The 19857-nt window shown below is 36.0% G+C and overlaps 1 protein-coding gene across 2 annotated transcripts in view; it reads right to left on the bottom strand.

Moving 5' to 3' along the window:
• Window positions 1–19358, bottom strand: part of LOC143239145 (uncharacterized) — a 35707-nt gene extending 16349 nt beyond the window's left edge. For both annotated transcript variants that reach the window (XM_076479993.1, XM_076479992.1), the window contains exons 1-2: window positions 19228–19358; window positions 499–691 (exon numbers count right to left, since the gene is read on the bottom strand). In XM_076479993.1, the coding sequence (XP_076336108.1) occupies window positions 499–691; window positions 19228–19246 (212 nt within the window). In that variant the 5' untranslated portion in view covers window positions 19247–19358. The remainder of the gene's footprint in view (window positions 1–498; window positions 692–19227) is intronic.
• Between the last annotated feature and the right edge of the window lie 499 nt (window positions 19359–19857).

Raw genomic sequence — 19857 nt, forward strand, 5'->3', positions numbered from 1 at the left:
AAATAGGGCTAATCGTAATATATGAATAGAAGACTTAGTCATAGGATATTATATTTAAAAAACAAATGCTTTACAAACAGATGCATCTGTTTAGACCAATTAAACGTACCTGTTCCAGCTCTGGTCTTGAAGAAAATTTTTGTCCACAATTACTAAAATGAGACGATTTTTTTCTGAAGCAAGCTTTCCTGTCCCAACTTTGGTTTTTCCACAACTTCTGGACTGAAGCAATTTCTTACCTCAGTAAACCAACCAATCCCAGCTCCGGTCTTTTCTTGAAATAGATCTCCTTCCACAACTTCTGGACTGAAGCGATTTCTTACATCCGTACACCTATCTGTCCAAGTAGTAATTTAAATAATCTTCCAAAATTTCTACATTAGAACGATTTCTTAACTCAGTAAACCTGCCTGTCCCACTTCAGGTCTTCAAACTGGTTTTTTTGGTTTTTTTCCACAGCTTCTAGATTGAGACCGTTTCTAATCTCAGTAAACTTACCTTTCCCAACCGTGGTCTTGATATAGGCCTACTTCCACAGTCTCTAGGTTGAAATGACTTTCGGGACACAAGCTACGAAGCTGGCTTTCTTCTTGTGAGTTTGTGACAGTTGCTCGAACCCGATAACCATCTTCTAAGAGCACTGTGATCACGTGACTGGCTATGAATCCAATTCCTTTGGTAACAAGAACAGCTGTTCAGAGAAACATCATTTGATACAGTTAAATCTCGACTGTGAAAATAGTTCACCAATTGATACTTTAACTTCAGACTCAGTAAGTTTGAATTTCGCGTAAAGTTAAACGAGTGCTATCTGCGCTAGCCGTTCCTAATTTAGCAGTGTAAAACTAGAAGGAAGCCAGCTAGTCATCACCACCCACCGCCAACTTTTGGGCTAATCTTTTATCAGCGAATAGTGGGTTGGTTTGCTATGGCTTGTTTTGAATTTCGCGTAAAGGTACACAAGGACTCTCTGCGCTAGTCTTCCCTAATTTAAAAGTGATAACTAGCGGGAAAGCAACTAATCAACATCATTCACTGCGAATTCATGGACCACTTTTTTACCAACAAATAGCAAGATTGATTGAACATTATAACGCCTCCACGGTTAAAAGAGCGACATTTTCGAGACAGATTGTGAGTCGAACGCCCTGAGCGTCATGCTAAACCTTGGACTTCATGAACCACACAGTTATTTTTATATGTACGCATCTAATAACACTTATCCTGGTAAACGTCTACCATATCATTTATTTCGTCTAAACGTGTATAAATGCTAACCTGTCTATTTTCGTTTTCTTACGCATTTTTGTTCAATATTTTATAGTCTATTTAATAGTGTGTATTCAGTTAGGGCCTGGTATGGCCTAGCGCGTTAAGGCGTGCGCTTCGTAATCTGAGGGTCGCGGGTTCGCGCCCGAGTCGCGCCAAACATGCTCGCTCTCCCAGCCGTGGGGGCGTTATAATGTGACGGTCAATCCCACTATTCGTTGGTAAAAGAGTAGCCCAAGAGTTGGCGGTGGGTGGTGATGACTAGCTGCCTTCCCTCTAGTCTTACACTACTAAATTAGCGACGGCTAGCACAGATAGCCCTCGAGTAGCTTTGTGCGAAATTCAAAACAAACAAACAAGTGTTCAGTTAACTTTTACATATGTTGCCAATATAAAAATACCCTTCCATATCAGTGGATCAGCGTTAACATTATAGGCTTAAGAAGCTAATATTCAATTTTTTAATCCCGTAATGGGCAGAGCACAAATGGTTAATTGTGTAGAGTTGAGTTTAAGAACAACCAAACCAATATACAAAACATATTTCTGTAAACAAAAATTCTACAACAACAGTAATACATTCACACTTTACAAATTTAACGGCTCTAGAAACTAATTAAATTCATAGTTAGTTTTAAAAGTACAGAATATGGAGTTTAATGGCCAACTTGTGAATAGTCGCCACAATGGTATTTAAAATAATGAAGGAGGACCGAACGCGAATTCATGACCACAGTCGCTTGATGCCGACATTTCAAGAGAACTGTTCCTATTTCAAAGGCCAGGTGGGTTAAGACGTTCGACTCGTAATCTGAGAATCGCGGGTCGATTCCCTGTCGCACCAAACATGCTCGCCCTTTCAGCTGTGGGGGCGTTATAATGTGACGGTTAATCCCATTATTCGTTGGTAAAATGGGCGATCTCAAGAGTTGGCGGTGGGTGGTGATGACTAGCTGCCTTCCCTCTAGTCTTACACTACTATATTAAGGACGGCTAGCGCACATATCCCTCGAGTAGCTTTGCGCGAAATTCAAACAAAGAAACATTTCAAATTACGACACTGGCACATGCAGCTAATGAATGAAATATACCTAGGATTACTTGTTTTACAAGTTGAGGCACCAATCCTAATATGTATAAATTAAACCAAGAACTTATATTTATATACATAATTTATTTCATTCGTAATTTACTTACAACCATGTTATTTCACGTTCACATTACAGATATAGTGTTACAATAATCACCTTTAATAATACCTCCCTACAGTCTCAGTGTTTGTTGATATTCTATTGTTTTGTTTTCTACTTCTTCATGGACCACATTAGAAGTTTGTACTTCGTCCTGGGCCAAAATAAAAAGAATATTAGTGTTTCTACACTTGTACATCCAATATAGAACTGACCATGGGTTTTCAAATGCCACCTAAAGCGTCTGACCTTGTGCATTTTTTTGCTTGGAAAAAATATGAACATTTTTCATTTAAAAAACTCAATATAAAAATTTAGAAATAAAAAATGAACCCAAGATTGTAGAGTCATTGCGTAAATTAGCATATTTCTGCTGCGGGAATTGCTCAGGGCGGGTAAACCAGGTAATAATCACCCTATGACACGCCCTTTGGTCCTATGTGCCATTCTATCAAGTTTGGTTGTGATTGATCCAATAATTGCGAGTGGTTTGTGGACGAACAAAGAAACAAACTGTTACTTTAATTATTAAATTTATATCATGAAGTATGTGAATATTTTTACTTCACACGCATGCGCACTTCTTCTGTAAATCGGCCTTTCGCATGCTAAAAAAAAATCCAAAACACCACCTTTACCAGAGTGTGACACAAATTGAGTGTATTAAACAACCTTGTGAATTTAAACTTCATAACACTTGTTTTGGTTTTAATAGCGGATTTTCCATAATCAGCTGCACAGATTTCAAAAATATTTTTTTTTATCAAGTAAGGATTTTTTTACAAATCGGGAACAAAATCTTTTATTTAGATCAAATTATTATTTCGTTTACCACAATGAACATTTTTATTATGTTTGTTGTGATTGACTGGTTTGTAGAATAATCGATGAGACTCTCACGTCGCGATTGGTCTAGAGAAATTTATAGCCAGTGGTTGTCAACATGTTAAGCATATTAGAATGTGACCCGATTTCGATAAAAATAATTAACTTACGTAAAAATAAATATGGCATTTTGTGAAAATCTGTACGTGAGCGAGAAAAATATATATCATTTACAGATTAAGTGTACAGGAATCTCTGAAGAACATTTAAACATTTTAAGACAATAAAACCCGTGTTATCAGGTGCACTGACTTTAGGGGGTTAAGAATAGTAGCTGTTCTAACCTGGATTCTGCAAAAAAATTATTTCGGGGTTAAACTGAAGTCTGATCTGACTGGACTGAAGAAGGATATTGGAAAAAATTTACGTATTTCCATACACGAATAAAACAGTTGATATTCACAAGACAAAAGTATTTCACAGTAATTTTATAAATCGAAGATCTGTTACCCCTGAGAATCTGGTCGAACAAATCAATCAGTCAATTTACTTGATTGGTATTTTGGTCTTAAATCATTCGGACCTTAAAGAGGAGGCCTGAAGGACAATAAAAGAATGCTTATAAACTATTGTTTCCCTTCATATCACATGTGCTGAATTATTATGTCTTGATTGAGATGAGGTCTACCATGGGCAGGTAGTTAGGACGCTCGACTTGCAATCTGAGGGTTGCGGACTTGAATCCCCATCACGGCAAACATGCACCCCCCTTTTCAGCAGTGGGGAAATTATAATGTGTCGGTCAATCCCACTATTCATTGGTAAAAGAATAGCCCAAAAGTTGGAGGTTGGTACTGATAACTAGCTGCCTTCCCTCTAGTTTAAACACTGCTAATTTAGGGACGGCTAGCGCAGATAGCGCTTGTGTAGTTTTGCGCGAAATTCCAAAAAACAAAACAAACTGAGATTAAGGGCATGTGTGTGTGTTTTCTTATAGCAAAACCACATCGGGCTATCTGCTGAGTCCACCGAGAAGAATCGAACCCCTGATTTTAGCGTTGTAAATCTGTGGACAGAGATTCAGGGCCGAATGTAATTAAATTGGTGAATGATAATGTAGTGTGATTTAGTTTATAAATTTAATCTTGACTTGCAAGGGGATCACCAGTTGGTACTCTTTTAAGGTAGTCGAGAATGTCAAGCTTATGTGTCTGGAGACCCGTAACTAACCAGGTGATGAAACGAGGAGAAAGAAGTCCGGCGGTGACGTCAAAGATGACAGTGTTCAATATTCCAGGAAAGTCGCCAAAGAAAAGTGCTTCATAATTACACAATCTTGGTGTTTTGTTTAATAAAATATACGTTGATATAAATAATTTTCTATAATATGTATAAGAGAGAAGAAGATATTTTAAGCTGTTAGAGTTATCAGTTTAAATTAACTTCAAGTTGTGTAAATAACCGAGTAAATCTGTGAGAGTCAACAATTATGTATTGATTCCAAGAGGGTCACATGTCCCAGTTGTAACCCACGTCACCACATTATTCTCAACAAAGGGAATTCAGAGACGTCTAAGTCTCTCCACATGTGGAATATTAAAAAAATATCAAGGGTCAATGAAGCTTGATCGTTTACGATGAACACCATACAGGTAATACGGTCATCAATAGGTTAATATGTGCGCTACTACCACATGTATGATTTTTGTTTAACAAGTGTTCACGTTTCTAAACTGAAAGAATGAGACAAAAGAGAGTAACATACATTCATATGCTAGTGTAATATTACTGGGAAAAATACGTTTTACCTTAGGCTTAGAAACTGTAATGGTAAAGTGTTGCTATTCATCTCTTCGGCTAAGTTTAGCCTTTCTTACACCTCTAAGTCTGTGTAAATTGTAATGTAGGACATTTTATCACACCTTGTACAACCAACCGAGAAGTACAGCTTTGACCCAGCATGGCCAGTTGGGTTAAGACGCTCGACTCGTAATCTGAGGATCGCGGGTTCGATTCAACGTCACACCAAACTTTTTCGTCCTTCCATCTGTGGGGGCATTATAATGTTACGGTCAATCCCACTATTCCTTGGTAAGAGCATAGCCCAACAGTTGGCGGTGGATTGTGATGACTAGCTACTTTCTCTCTGGTCTTATACTGCTAAATCATGAACGGGTATCGCGGATAGCCCTCGTGTAACTTTGCGCGAAATTTAAAACAAACAAACAAACAAACAAGTCCAACTGTGAACAGCAAAGCTTTGAACTGACCTACGTCATAAACGAAACTTTCAAACGATTTCAGAGTTAACTATTAGCTATGAATCATACTTCACCCAAAAGCAAAGTGTAAAAGATACGTGCATATAATTCACCACATTTTTGTTGGTGCAAAACACAGTTCTTGTGTTAGAACAGCTGTGGACTGCTAGGCACGTGTCTCGTGTTCGTACGTTCTGAAAGCCAGCTTCCAATCTGCCATTAGCAGTGTAGTTTTTTGGTTAGGTGTTGTTAACTCAACGCAGCAGCCGGTTAGAAGGCCATAGCACATGACTTAAGTCCGTTGGAATTCATCCAAACTGAGATGAATCTGAGCGTGATGAGATATTTATCATTGTATATTACTATTTGCATCTGACAACTCTAATAGGAGAAGCGAAAAAATATCAATTTCATAGATTTCCTTAAGCTGTAATTTATTCCAGCTTAATTGAAAAGCCAAAAAAACTTTCATTTTTTCCGCATTAGTAATTTGTTTCTTAATTTAGTAGTCTTGAAAGAAATTTGTAATTACACAAATAAATCAGAAGGAGGGCTACTTCACAGATTACCTTGGTAACTTAGAGAGAAAAGAACCCAGAGGGCTCGGCTTGGCAGATGGTTAAGATACTCGACTCGTAATCTGAGGGTCGAGAGTTCGAATCCACGTCGCATTAAACATGCTCGCCCTTTCAGCCGTGGGTCCGTTATAATGTTATGATCAATCCCACTGTTCGTTGGTAAAAGAAGAGCCCAAGAATTAGAGGTGGGTAGTGTTGACTAACTGCTTTCTCTCTTGTCTTATACTGCTAAATCATGAACGGCTATCGCGGATATTCCTCGTGTAGCTTTGCGCTAAATTAAAAAACAAACAGAACCTAGAAGTAAATAAAAATTAACTTTTTTATACGACAACTACTTCAAAGTTAAGTGTTAAAATAAATCGAAAATCAAAATATGCAAGAGTGACATTAAACACTAGTCATAGGTAGTTATAGTTTTTGTTACTGCGATTTACTTCGTAAAAACTAGATTACTGTCTTTGTAGGCCATCCGATTTGTCCAGAAGAATTTTGTTTTCAGTATTATCTGAAATACAAGTCACAGTTATTTGAGTCCGCCGAAAACAATATCGGTCTTTTGAACGAAACGTCTATACATTTGTTTATAGTAGATTCATACAGCTATATTTGTAAGAATTGGCGGCATAAGATGTGGCATAATATTCTACAGCGTGCGCATGATACCAAAGTTATTCAAAAACTAGAATATGCTTAATATTTGAGGAAAGGCGGAAGCGTCAATTTTTTTTTGTCATAGCAACCAGTCATCGGAAATACTGTGAACGAGAAACAACTGCAGATTCCAAAGAGTGAAATGGCTGCTGGACGAACACACGTTTTAAAACAACAGAATCGGTGTCTTATTTTCTTCTCCCCAAACTCTAAGATCGTTTTAATTGCTTTTAATAACTGTGACACCTTAGTATTATTTATTCTTTCTGGGAAAGCGATTTTTTTACACCTTAAATCCGCTTTTAAGTTTCGCTACAAAAATGAAAGCAATGTAAACGTCATAAAAATATGATTCATTATAAATATTTTGCAAAAGGGATCATAACGGAGACTCGATTCAGAATTAAGGAAAATTTAAATATCTTAATAAAATAATTTTGTTACGAAATTGTGTTTTCAGAGTATATAAATTCCCGTCGCGCTAAACATGCTCGCCCTCCCAGCCGTAGCGGCGTTATTATGTGACGGTCAATCCCACTATTCGTTGGTACAAGAGTAGCCCAAGAGTTGGCGGTGATGACTAGCTGCCTTCTCTCTAGTCTTACACTGCTAAATTAGGGACGGCTAGCACAGATAGCCCTCGAGTAGCTTTGTGCAAAATTCCAAAAACAAAAACAATCCCTCTAGTCTTATACTGCAAAATTATGGACGGCTAGCGCAGATAGCCCTCGAGTAGCTTTGCGCGAAATTCAAAAACAAATAAACAATCAATGTCGTACATTTATAAAGGCGAAAGGCATGAATTAAACACAGTTATTATTTATCATACGACATATAATCGAAAGCCTAACGTGCGCAGCTTGCCTGGAATCGAATGAAAGGTCTTGATGGTGCCTAAAATAGATATGAATTATATAACACTAGCTACGGTACCCGTACCCTGAACGGAAGTTACGTAATTCATGATTAATGAAAGGTCATCTTAGGACATGAAAAGTTGTTTCCTTTATATATAATTAAGAAAACAAACAAATCAAAAAGCACATAAATACAACAAAACACAAAACGTGAAACCGTAAATTTGCATGTATCTTCTCATGAATAAAAAATTTCTATATCAATTTCGGTGAAGAACCATCCACACTCTGCGAAGTATCTACATGGACATGCAATAGACAGTACTATTATATTTATATAAAAAACACGAGTGTATTAAATTAGCGTATAACGTATTCGTGACGTCATATCCGCACCCTCAGAATGAAAAAAATAAAGTTCTCTGTGACGGGAAACGAAGGCTAAATAGAAAAATCATGACCCCTATTGCAAATTTACAAGCACACAGGATACAAATTTCGCGAAGTTGGGGGCTCCATTTTGCGTAATAAAAAGTTTATACAGTATCATATAAGTAAGAGTTCCATTACAGTATGATGTATGCAGATACAAGAGACGTGTGTAGCAATACGCATAGTGTTATTATGATAATTCGTTAAATGTATTACTCTGAACGTTTTAAAATTGTACAGGGCGCAACTTTACCGCTGTACCAACGAGGGGCAAATATAACAAACAAATATATATAGCAGAAAAGTTTGTTAGTCTACAGAAGTTTGCGGCTTAATAAACTAATCCTGACTATGATCTCGATCTTGCGATAAAATAAAGGAAATCTGAAGAAGCTACAATAATTTATCTTCGTTGTACACATGTGTTCTGTATGTAGCTCGACTTTCTTAGCAACATATGTCTTTAACTCTGAATATTCTACAAAAATGAAACACGAAAACATTATTTGGATATATGAACCATTAATTCTGGTTTACACTCGAGGTTACTTTGTTCAGCCAATTGAAAGGTATTGTAATAAAATACACGAAAATCCAATAATTTTATTTATTCTTTATCGTTGTAATAATTTTTAATTGTCAAGCGCTAAGATAATGCACTATTATTAATTATCGTAATAATGTATTCAAGAGATTAGAATCTTCATTCATAATTATCGTAACAATGTATTCAAGATACTATAGTCTTCATTTTTATTTCTTAAATTAATTAATTAATTTTTAATAAACAGAAACGTATACCAATAATAAGGTTTTATAATTAAAATAACATTGAGTACGTTTCAATAAGTATGGATCATGGCGACTGAGAGAACACGAGTACTAAAAAAAAGGAAAATTAATATCTGTTCTACCATCTGACGTTTATAAACGTTATGTTCTGAAATAGTGTCCTGACTTACTAGAATGATATTAACCTTACTGCTAAACATTGGTCGATCCGGGCTGAGCCCAGTAAAATCATGTTGCATTCAAGAAAAGATTTCATGTCAAAGTTGAAAAAGGCACTGAAAATAGAAATACTGATATTTAACTGAAAAGAAGGAAGTGTTACTAGTATTAGGAGAGGGTAAGATAAAATAACTTAATCTGTTTGTTTCTTTCCTTGTTCTTAAAAAACACAAAGCAATATAATTGGGCTATCTATGTTTCGAAACCTGGTTCTTGTTGTTATAAGCCTTCAGACTGAGCCAGTATGTATGGGGGCAATCCAGCCTATCAGTATTCACTTGCTTTCTAATTGGCCTAATCATGCTGACCGAATATTTGAACCATATTCTAAATATACATACAAATATGAAGGTGTAACATAGCTTAATCGAGGTACACTGTGTCACTGAGAGGCCCATGTACTGAACCAGTATATGCTGATATCATGATGTCTTCTTGTATGTTAAAGGAGGGTGTTTTTTATCGAAGAATAAGTTTACACAAAAAATCTAAGACACCAAAATAGACTAAAATATCCTAAAATAAATGCATGTTTACGAAGGAAGAGTTGTAGATCATAACTATCTACTTAGAGCAATTAATTATGAACGCCAACTTACTGTAATTCATCCTTGAGCTGTCACATGTAAATCTAGCCCACAGTGGCGCTATCAGGGGAACATCCTTAAGTTAATCGACTTAAATAACATTTATTGGCATATTCCATTAGCGGCAGTTACCGAAGTGAATTTGTTTATAAGCTTTGGTGAAAGGAAAATATTTTCAGTATTTCAAAGGGGACATGCTCCACTCTTGTGCTTGTACATGTATAGTGAAGTCTATGTTAATTTATAAAAGTAAAATTAATTTAAAATACGTGTTTCATTCTGAAATTGTATAACAGCGGGTTTCGTAACTGTGAGACTGTATACAGCAGACGGAATTGTGTTAAGACGTTGTTCGCTCCTCTACATAGTGCTTTCTCTATCCATACCAGCCGTTTTTACATATATAATGTGTTAAGACTGTAATTAAACATATACATCCATTATAATGTCAGGTTATGCCTGTTGCAGCCAAATACACATGCCTCTAAATACAGTGGAGCGCCGTTAAGCTGCGGTATTTGGGGGGTCAACCTGCTTAACCGCGGCTTAAACCTTCGTGACTGAAAAGCCGAAGTCGCCAACAGCTCCGCCGAGAAGCCTCATCCGGGCCATTGCGTGATTATTATAATATTAATGTATAGACTATTCAGATACAATTGACAAGTGCCGTTTTCACACAAACGACCAATGTATTGCGATGGTTCGCTTTTCCCTGTAAAATTTCGTCTTCCCGTGTTACATTCGGGCCGCCATGTCAATATGATGTGCTTACTATTAATTCAGAAACTGAAGTGATTTCTATTGGGTTTGTGGCCAATATTTATACAATTCCATAAAATATCGGATTATCGAATTAAAAAATAATACTTTAATTATTGATCACTTTTTTCACGGATTTACCGCGGATTAACTTTAATGTATGGAGCATGGCCTAGCGCGTAAGGCGTGCGACTCGTAATCCGAGGGTCGCGGGTTCGCGCCCGCGTCGCGCTAAACATGCTCGCCCTCCCAGCCGTGGGGGCGTATAATGTGACGGTCAATCCCACTATTCGTTGGTAAAAGAGTAGCCCAAGAGTTGGCGGTGGGTGGTGATGACTAGCTGCCTTCCCTCTAGTCTTACACTGCTAAATTAGGGACGGCTAGCACAGATAGCCCTCGAGTAGCTTTGTGCGAAATTTCAAAACAAACAAACAAACAAACAAATAATGTATGGAGAGGTGTGATTCGGTAACAATGGCGGCCTCCATAAAGCTGACATAGAGAGCGGATAAGGTAGATTAACGGTCGATTTCTATTGTAATATATTTTATTTATTTCCCAAATTAAAGCAAATCCTTTTTAAATATCCCCTTGAAGTTATAAAGACAAGGAGAGTGTGAGAAACTTTAAAAAGCCAGGTAGTAGATTTAACACATCAAAAATTTTGGGACAAGACTTGCTACAGCGACTTAAGCGATTTTGCGGTTTACTGGTCCGCGGCTTAATGGCGCTCCACTGTATGCAGTAACATAAATGTTTCCAAACCTAGAATGCTTTATTTTTAAAACGGACATGAGCAAATTACTCTTACGACAATGAGACGCCCACTATGATTTAGCTCGTGCACGCGGAGAATCGATACAACTTTTTATGGAGAAAGGCGCCACGTTTCAAAATATAACGACATTTGTAAGTCTGCAGTCAGTCCAAACATCTTTACTGGAACTACTGGGAATCAAAATAGTCGTAAATGTTTCAAAACGTTTGTGATACTTATGTGAAATATAGACTTGCTTGTACCGTAAATCAGCTAAGTAAGCATGCCATTTGGAACTGGAAATGTAAAACTTAGTGAAACAATTTGGATTTGAACTCAAAGATGTTCGTACTTTACAGCAACAAAAAACCCCAAAAATACAGAATCATGGAGTTAAAGGTAAAAACAAATCTTGTTAGTACTACACATCAAATAAATACATCTCCAGCTTATTTCTTATGAGTAAGAGTCAAAATACTCAACACGGTGGTTCTATTATGTGGGTTTCAATACTTCTGAAATCATTTCCTCTGGAAACCTATACATCGTTAACCTAATGAAATCATTCTTCTATATTGACGTTGCGTCTTTTAATGATAAACAATAAATCGAATTTAAATGAGCTGGAACACAATTTGTTTGTTTTTATTGTCCCGCAAAGCTACACAACGACTATCTACGCTAGCCGTCCCTAATTTAACAGTGTAAGACTAGAGGGAAGGCAGCTAGTCATCACCACCCACCGCCAACTCTTGGGCTACTCTTTTACCAACGAATAGTGGGATTGACCGTCACATTATACGCCCCCACGGCTGGGAGGGCGAGCATGTTTAGCGCGACGCGGGCGCGAACCCGCGACCCTCGGATTACGAGTCGCACGCCTTACGCGCTTGGCCGTGCCAGGCCAGCATTTTTGGTATGACGGGGATTCGAATCCACGTCCCTCGGATTACGAGTCGAGAATCTTAACCACCTGGGCATGCCGGACCAGAAACACAATTTACAGGTACTAGTGTACTTGTAGGTAAGTAAAATTGATGAAAGTTAATAAAGGAAGAGAGCATGGCCAGGTCCAAAATACGTTATTTTCCAAGTTTGTTTTGTTTACTTGAAAAAATATTAATATAAGAGCAAAATTTATCATTGCATTTGTAAATCATATTTACTGTTGTTGTTTTAGAGTAAACGTTCACAATGAACTATCCATTTATGCCCATCGTGGGGAATCAAGCCCTAGATTTTATTATTGTAACTCAGTGAACTTACCGCCGACCCACCGCAAGATTATTTATTTGTGGACCTAGGCGTAACACCCAAGACTTGTTACAAAAACCAGCAGGACAACCCTTCATTAAATATTTGGTAACTGTTCGATTTTGTTAAAAAGATCAGTAATTATAACAACAACAGTGTAGACAGGTAAAAAAACTCTCAGCACACTCTTACTTCCAATCATCAACACATTCCCCTTAGACTCACATTTCACCCATTCACAAATAGCATATCGTTTGATAACTTCCACATCACAAACAGGAAAATACATTGAGTCACATGTTCCTTAACAAACCTGTACTTTCTCTTTAACGAGACACTAACATTATAAATGTATTCGTCCACAGTTAACTTCCAAACAACATACAACTATCATATAACATTAAAGTTGGTACATAGAGATATCAGAGGAGTAGAACCAACGATTGTTCTTACGTGTATCATAAAACATCGGTTAGAAGCCTTAAATAAACGTATTCTGTGAATAGATATTTCGTCTGTACATCTATATGTTTAGTGTATTGTATTACTTGTAACAAATATGGCCAAATGTACGTATGAGGAACCAGTCGAATACTCGCAGAACGTACATGAGAACACTTACTAGAGATCAACATTTATTTGTGTTTCGGCACTTCAACACAGCTTGAGCACTTTCAAGAACTTGCCTTAAGTCATGCTCCTTCCAACACCAATAAAATAACCATTATCGAAAAAGAAATAATTTAGAGTGATTGTCTAATTTTTTTCAACAGTACGGTTGTACGGGAAGATTAGATAAGCTTGCCAAGTTACTTCGGTTATTGAGTGTGACGCCACTGAGAGGAATTCCGATGTTATCATAGGTAACTGGTTTTAAACACTGATTTTCTTTTATATACGTTGTGATACAAATTGACAATTTCAAACACTTATTTCTCCAAAACCACTGTCTTTTTCATATACAGAGAAACATCAACATACAAATAGCTAAGAAATATCCATAAGATGTAATAGTGGGTCCGCCACTGAAAAGTATGTCTCTCTCCCTCTTTGAAATTACATGGTGACTAGCTTGGTGACAGAAAACAAAGAAGGGCTGTAGTCAACAACATCTATCACAAACTCTTGGTTTAACTTGTTTCTAGAAAAAACATAATCTCAAACTCAATGCTGGGTTAGAATAACATAATCTCAAACTCAATGTGGGTTAGAATAACATAATCTCAGACTCAATGCTGGCTTAGAATAACATAATCTCAGACTCAATGCTGAGTTAGAAGAACGTAACTTGAAACTCAATACTCCCACTAGTGGTACAGCGGAATGTCTGAGGATTCATACTACTGGAAACCGGGTTTCGATACCCGTGACTGGCAGAGCACAGACAGCCAGTTGTTTAGTTTTGTGTTTAATTCCAAACAAACACTCGTTCAAGCTCAATGCTGAGGTAGAACTGATTTCAATTCAATGTTGAGTCGAGTCTATATGTTATTTTCTGCAAGAAGAGCCGAGAAGTTAGAAATAAAATATGTATAATGTGAAACTATTTTGCCCACAAGTACAAGTATATATCCGGATACACAAGTCTCATCTATATACAAATACTAGTTTATACTCGGATACACAAGTCTCATCTAAATACAAATACTAGTTTATACTCGGATACACAAGTCTCATCTAAATACAAATACAAGTATATATCCGGGTACACAAGTCTCATCTATATACAAATACTAGTTTATACTCGGATACACAAGTCTCATCTAAATACAAATACTAGTTTATACCCGGATACACAAGTCTCATCTATATACAAGTACTAGATTATAGCCGGATACATAAGTCTCATCTAAATACAAGTACTAGTTCATACCCAGATACACAATTCGTATCTAAATACAAGTACTAGTTTATACCTGGATACACAAGTCTTATCTATATACAAGTACTAGATTATACCCGGATACATAAGTCTTATCTATATACAAGTACTAGTTTATACCCAGATACACAATATCTGGTATCTAAATACAAGTACTAGTTTATACCTGGATACACAAGTCTTATCTATATACAAGTACTAGTTTATACCCGGATACACAAGTCTTATCTAAATACAAGTACTAGTTTATACCCAGATACACAAGTCTTATCTAAATACAAGTACTAGTTTATACCTGGATACACAAGTCTTATCTATATACAAGTACTAGATTATACCCGGATACATAAGTCTCATCTAAATACAAGTACTAGTTCATACCCGGATACACAATTCGTATCTAAATACAAGTACTAGTTTATACATACACAAGTACTAGTTTATACCCGGATACACAAGTCTTATCTATATACAAGTACTAGTTTATACCTGGATACACAAGTCTTATCTATATACAAGTACTAGTTTATACCTGGATACACAAGTCTTATCTATATACAAGTACTAGTTTATACCTGGATACACAAGTCTTATCTAAATACAAGTACTAGTTTATACCCGGATACACAAGTCTTATCTATATACAAGTACTAGTTTATACCCGGATACACAAGTCTTATCTATATACAAGTACTAGTTTATATCCGGATACACAAGTCTTATCTATATACAAGAGGCTACTTTATTGTGTTTTTGACAAATATTTCATTCTTTAGTAAGAGTTAATCAGAAACACACACACACGTACTTTACTTTTATATTATCAGAAACTGAAGTTGGAACCTTATCAGCATTAGGAGGTTTCTGTTTTCATGGTTGTATTGTTTTGAAATTTTTACATGTTCTACAAACATTCCTGTATGTTGAATCCAATGATATCCAATTATCTTCATCACTCACAATTTTTTTTTTTCACAAAATATCATGTGTAGTTTTAAATACGTGAATCATTTTCATTGAAATCAAGTTACATAGATTTCTCTAGAACAATCGCCTTATCGATCGTTCAAAAACCTACGAGAAACAAACCGCTGGTATATAAATATTAACGACGACGTGACATTTCTGAATCTGATAAGAGATTCAAGGATTTTCAGATGTTTGTGGTGCAAATTTTTGGTTGAAAACTTACTTTCTCGGACATCATTTTACTGGTTCAAAAATCGTGAGAAATAATTCATACTTTTTGCAAGAGGTTCACTGATTTATTGCAACAACATTGCTAAAACAATTCACTATCAATATCTATATGTTTTTATTTAACAGAAAAACAAGTTAACACCTACTGCACGGCTGTTTGACATAGTGTAACACAATAATACACGCTGAAACTGAAATACACTTGCAACAGTTGGCTCAGATACTTGGAGGTTATGTTTTAGAGAATGAAGTCTATAATAGTTTCTGAATGTTGTTTTTCATTCTGATTTACTATATATATATTACCATATATTTTTACCATAAGTTATTAAAAATTACGAACTATCGAGATTAGTGGGAAATCAGCTAATCAATATCGTTTGTTCAATCTTTCAGATAAGTTTAGATTAATCAAAATCGTAACAAACTTTCTATACGTTTTCTAATCTTGCGGTAGAAAAATGTTTCGAAAAACTTATGTCACATTTTCTATTGAACAATAGACAGGAAATGTCATTTTGATGTTCACGTACCAGTAATCCCATCGACTGATATATGTAGGCTATTATATTTATTGCCGATTTGTACGCTATGTTAATAAGCAAGCATCAGATTGGTGTATTTTTCTCTCTTTAAAAACGTTGTAAAAACAAGAAACTATTATTTCTATAACAGATAAAATTAGATCTATCTAGATACTGTGGAGCTGATTTTGTTTTAGCGCAAAGCTACATGGTGGGCTATCTGCGCTGTGTACACTGTAGGATCTCGATCCCTGAATTTTAGCGGTGTAAGTCCGTAGTCTTACCGCTGATCCATCAGGGAACTTAACACTGTGAACTATCACCAGAACGGAGACATACAAAATTATCTGCAAAACTAAAACATAGCAAATAATCGACTGCGGATCTCTTCTTTAGATTAGTGCCAGTATAACCACGTGGTTAAGGCGTTGTTAACACATTTAAAACCACAATACACAAATAACTTGTAACGTCAAAAACAGCACGATTATATATTTGTTGGAAGATTAATAGATATGATAATAATGGCTGTACGAAACCCGCTGGCACATCATGACCAGATGATTAAGGTGCTGGATTCGTAATCTGAGTGCCGTGGGTTCAAATCCCGATACATCAAACATGCTAGCCCTTTCAGCAATGGAGGCGTTATAATGTGACGGTCAATCCTACGTGGTAAAAGAGTGGCCCACGAGTTGGCGGTGGGTGGCGATGACTAGCTGCCTTCTCTCCAGTCTTACACTACTAAATTAAGGACGGCTAACGCAGATAGCCCTCGTGTAGCTTTACGCGAAATTCAAACACAAATAAACGAACTCTAGAAAATAAAGCCTGGCCTTATTTCAACTTGAAATAATCTTTGTATTCGATTTTTTATAGTGGTGGGATATGGGTTTTAGAGTTTTCCGGAAAGTAAAAGAAAAGCCATGTTAATAATATTAACATAGGTTCCTGTATCATTAGTGGCGTGAAAAGAGGGGCTGTATTGATATAAAAATGTCTGTATGTTTTTGTTATTGTTTTAATAACTAAAATATTGTCAGAAAATAATGTGCATTGTGTTAACGTTTAACACACATGTTCTTATTAAAATACTTGTAGTGTATGGATGACTACTGTTGCATGCAAAAAAGTACGATACGATGTATAGTGACTATTCAGTTGAATACCTATGGTGACTATTTAGTTGAATACCTATAGTGACTATTCAGTTGAATACCTATGGTGACTATTCAGTTGAATACCTATAGTTACTATTCAGTTGAATACTTATGGTGACTATTTAGTTGAATACCTATAGTGACTATTCAGTTGAATATCTATGGTGACTATTCAGTTGAACACCTATAGTGACTATTCAGTTGAATACCTATGGTGACTATTCAGTTGAATACCTATAGTCACTATTCAGTTGAATACTCATGGTGACTATTCAGTTGAATACCTATAGTGACTATTCAGTTGAATACCTATAGTGACTATTCAGTTGAACACCTATAGTGACTATTCAGTTGAATACCTATAGTTACTATTCAGTTGAATACTTATGGTGACTATTCAGTTGAATACCTATAGTGACCATTCAGTTGAATATCTATGGTGACTATTCAGTTGAACACCTATAGTGACTATTCAGTTGAATACCTATGGAGACTATTCAGCTGAATAACTATGGTGACTATTCAGTTGAACACCTATAGTGACTATTCAGTTGAATACCTATAGTGACTATTCAGTTGAACACCTATAGTGACTATTCAGTTGAATACCTATGGAGACTATTCAGCTGAATACCTATGGTGACTATTCAGTTGAACACCTATAGTGACTATTCATTTGAATACCTATAGTGACTATTCAGTTGAATACCTATGGTGACTATTCAGTTTAATAGCTATAGTGACTATTCAGTTGAATATCTATGGTGACTATTCAGTTGAACACCAATAGTGACCATTCAGTTGAATATCTATGGTGAATATTCAGTTGAATACCTATGGTGACTATTCAGTTGAATACCTGACTCTTCCTGACCTAAAGTTTATTAACATTCTCAGTCTGCACATAAACTAAAAACTGTTCCTCTGTGCTACACAAGTAAGCCTAACTTCAAAAGTTCAGGTTTTAATCTTCTGGTAAACATATTGTACTTAGGACGTATGTAACCCGGATGAGAGCTGTATGTTACCATTTAACTGGAGCACTGGCAGGATAAACACTGACATATATCTCTTCTAAACTATTTTTTATAAAGATTTTGATGAAACGCGAGTAAAAACATTAAAGGGTCGTCACGATTTAAATCATTATTTTTACAGTTTTGTATTTGGTTGCTTTTCTCTTTACCTACTATTTGTTTCGGATATTCCTGCGAAGCTACACAAAGAACTATTTGTGCTAGCTGTCTGTAAATCTGAATTAATAGACTAAAGTGAAAGTCAGGAAGTCAGCATCACCTACTTTTGAGCTATTTTAATCCAGTAATGGTATTTGACCACCACTCTTTAAAACGCACTCATGGCCCAAAGTGCGAAGCGCGATCTACGAGACTTCGATTCAAAGTCTGGCACAGTAAATAGTAGGCCACGCGTGGCCTGTTACGTTAGAATAGATGTACATTAGTTAATCATTTCTTTGCCCGTCTCAATAACTTGAAAATATATATGACACATTTCTACATGGCCCCAAAACTCCTAAGGAGTCATCAATCACTTGGTTGACTCATGGAGAATGAATGTCGCGACGCATGAGTGTCGTACGTTACAGCGTTTGTTTCTTATTATTGATTATAAGTTATATTCATTCTCTTGAGAAGAAGAGTGGAAAATATTGTGTGTATACTGTTGCTGGTAGATATTCACTTCAGACCATTAGGATAACGTTCTGGCTACTTAAAATGTACGGTTAGAAGTCCTGCAAAATGTTTATGGAAACCTGAACCCCTGTATTAGAATGAAGTGAGGCCTAGCATTATAATAAAGCACACAAAATTATTCCTGAAGAACGGAGAGTAAGTAGCCTAGTAGCCTCAATCAGCGATTACCGTAGCAACGGAGATACTTCGTGTTATAATTCGCTGTTTACACGCACATCTAACAAACTCTGGATTATAAATATTAGTTGATCGATGATATAAAATCAAAGTGTATCTCATATCTTGTGTTTATAATCATATAAAAATACTCACACAAGCTGTTAGTCGCCATCCTTCCTTATTGCTTCAGCCCCACGCTCAGGAAGGCTTCATTCACTAGTGGAGAGTTAAGTGTCTTGTGCATCTCGCGTTGTAGCGCGAGCGACTTGATGTGACACTTTGATGCATTCTGGATTATTCAAATTATATTCGTTTTTAACAACTCAAATTGCGTAAGCCTTACTAACTATAAACATCGAATAATTCTTCAAACATGCATTAGTCACTAAAATCACACTGAATTTTTAAACTTTTTTTAAAAATGTAAATATCATTATAATTATCATTTTAGGTAAACGTCACCAGATGGCAGAAGTTTCAGAATTATGTGTTTATTGTTCTTCAATTTTTTAAAATAATTAACAACGTTTATGGACATTAATGCAACATAATCATATCTACATAACAGAGCTAAATTAAACAACACGGTAGTAAATAGCGCATTGTTTCTGATATATTTTCAGAAAGTTTCTAAACAATAGAAAATGAACTAAAATCGCAGTACTGAACTAAAGCTGAATATTTGATTTAATTAGTAAGTATTAGAAAGTTAAGACTTTGGTGTAGAAAAAAAGAATTCGCAATTATAAAAGCACACAAATGGATGTTTAAACACATTCTTGC

The sequence above is a fragment of the Tachypleus tridentatus genome, chromosome 13 (assembly GCF_004210375.1).
Source record: "Tachypleus tridentatus isolate NWPU-2018 chromosome 13, ASM421037v1, whole genome shotgun sequence".
In the NCBI taxonomy this organism is placed as follows: domain Eukaryota; kingdom Metazoa; phylum Arthropoda; class Merostomata; order Xiphosura; family Limulidae; genus Tachypleus; species Tachypleus tridentatus.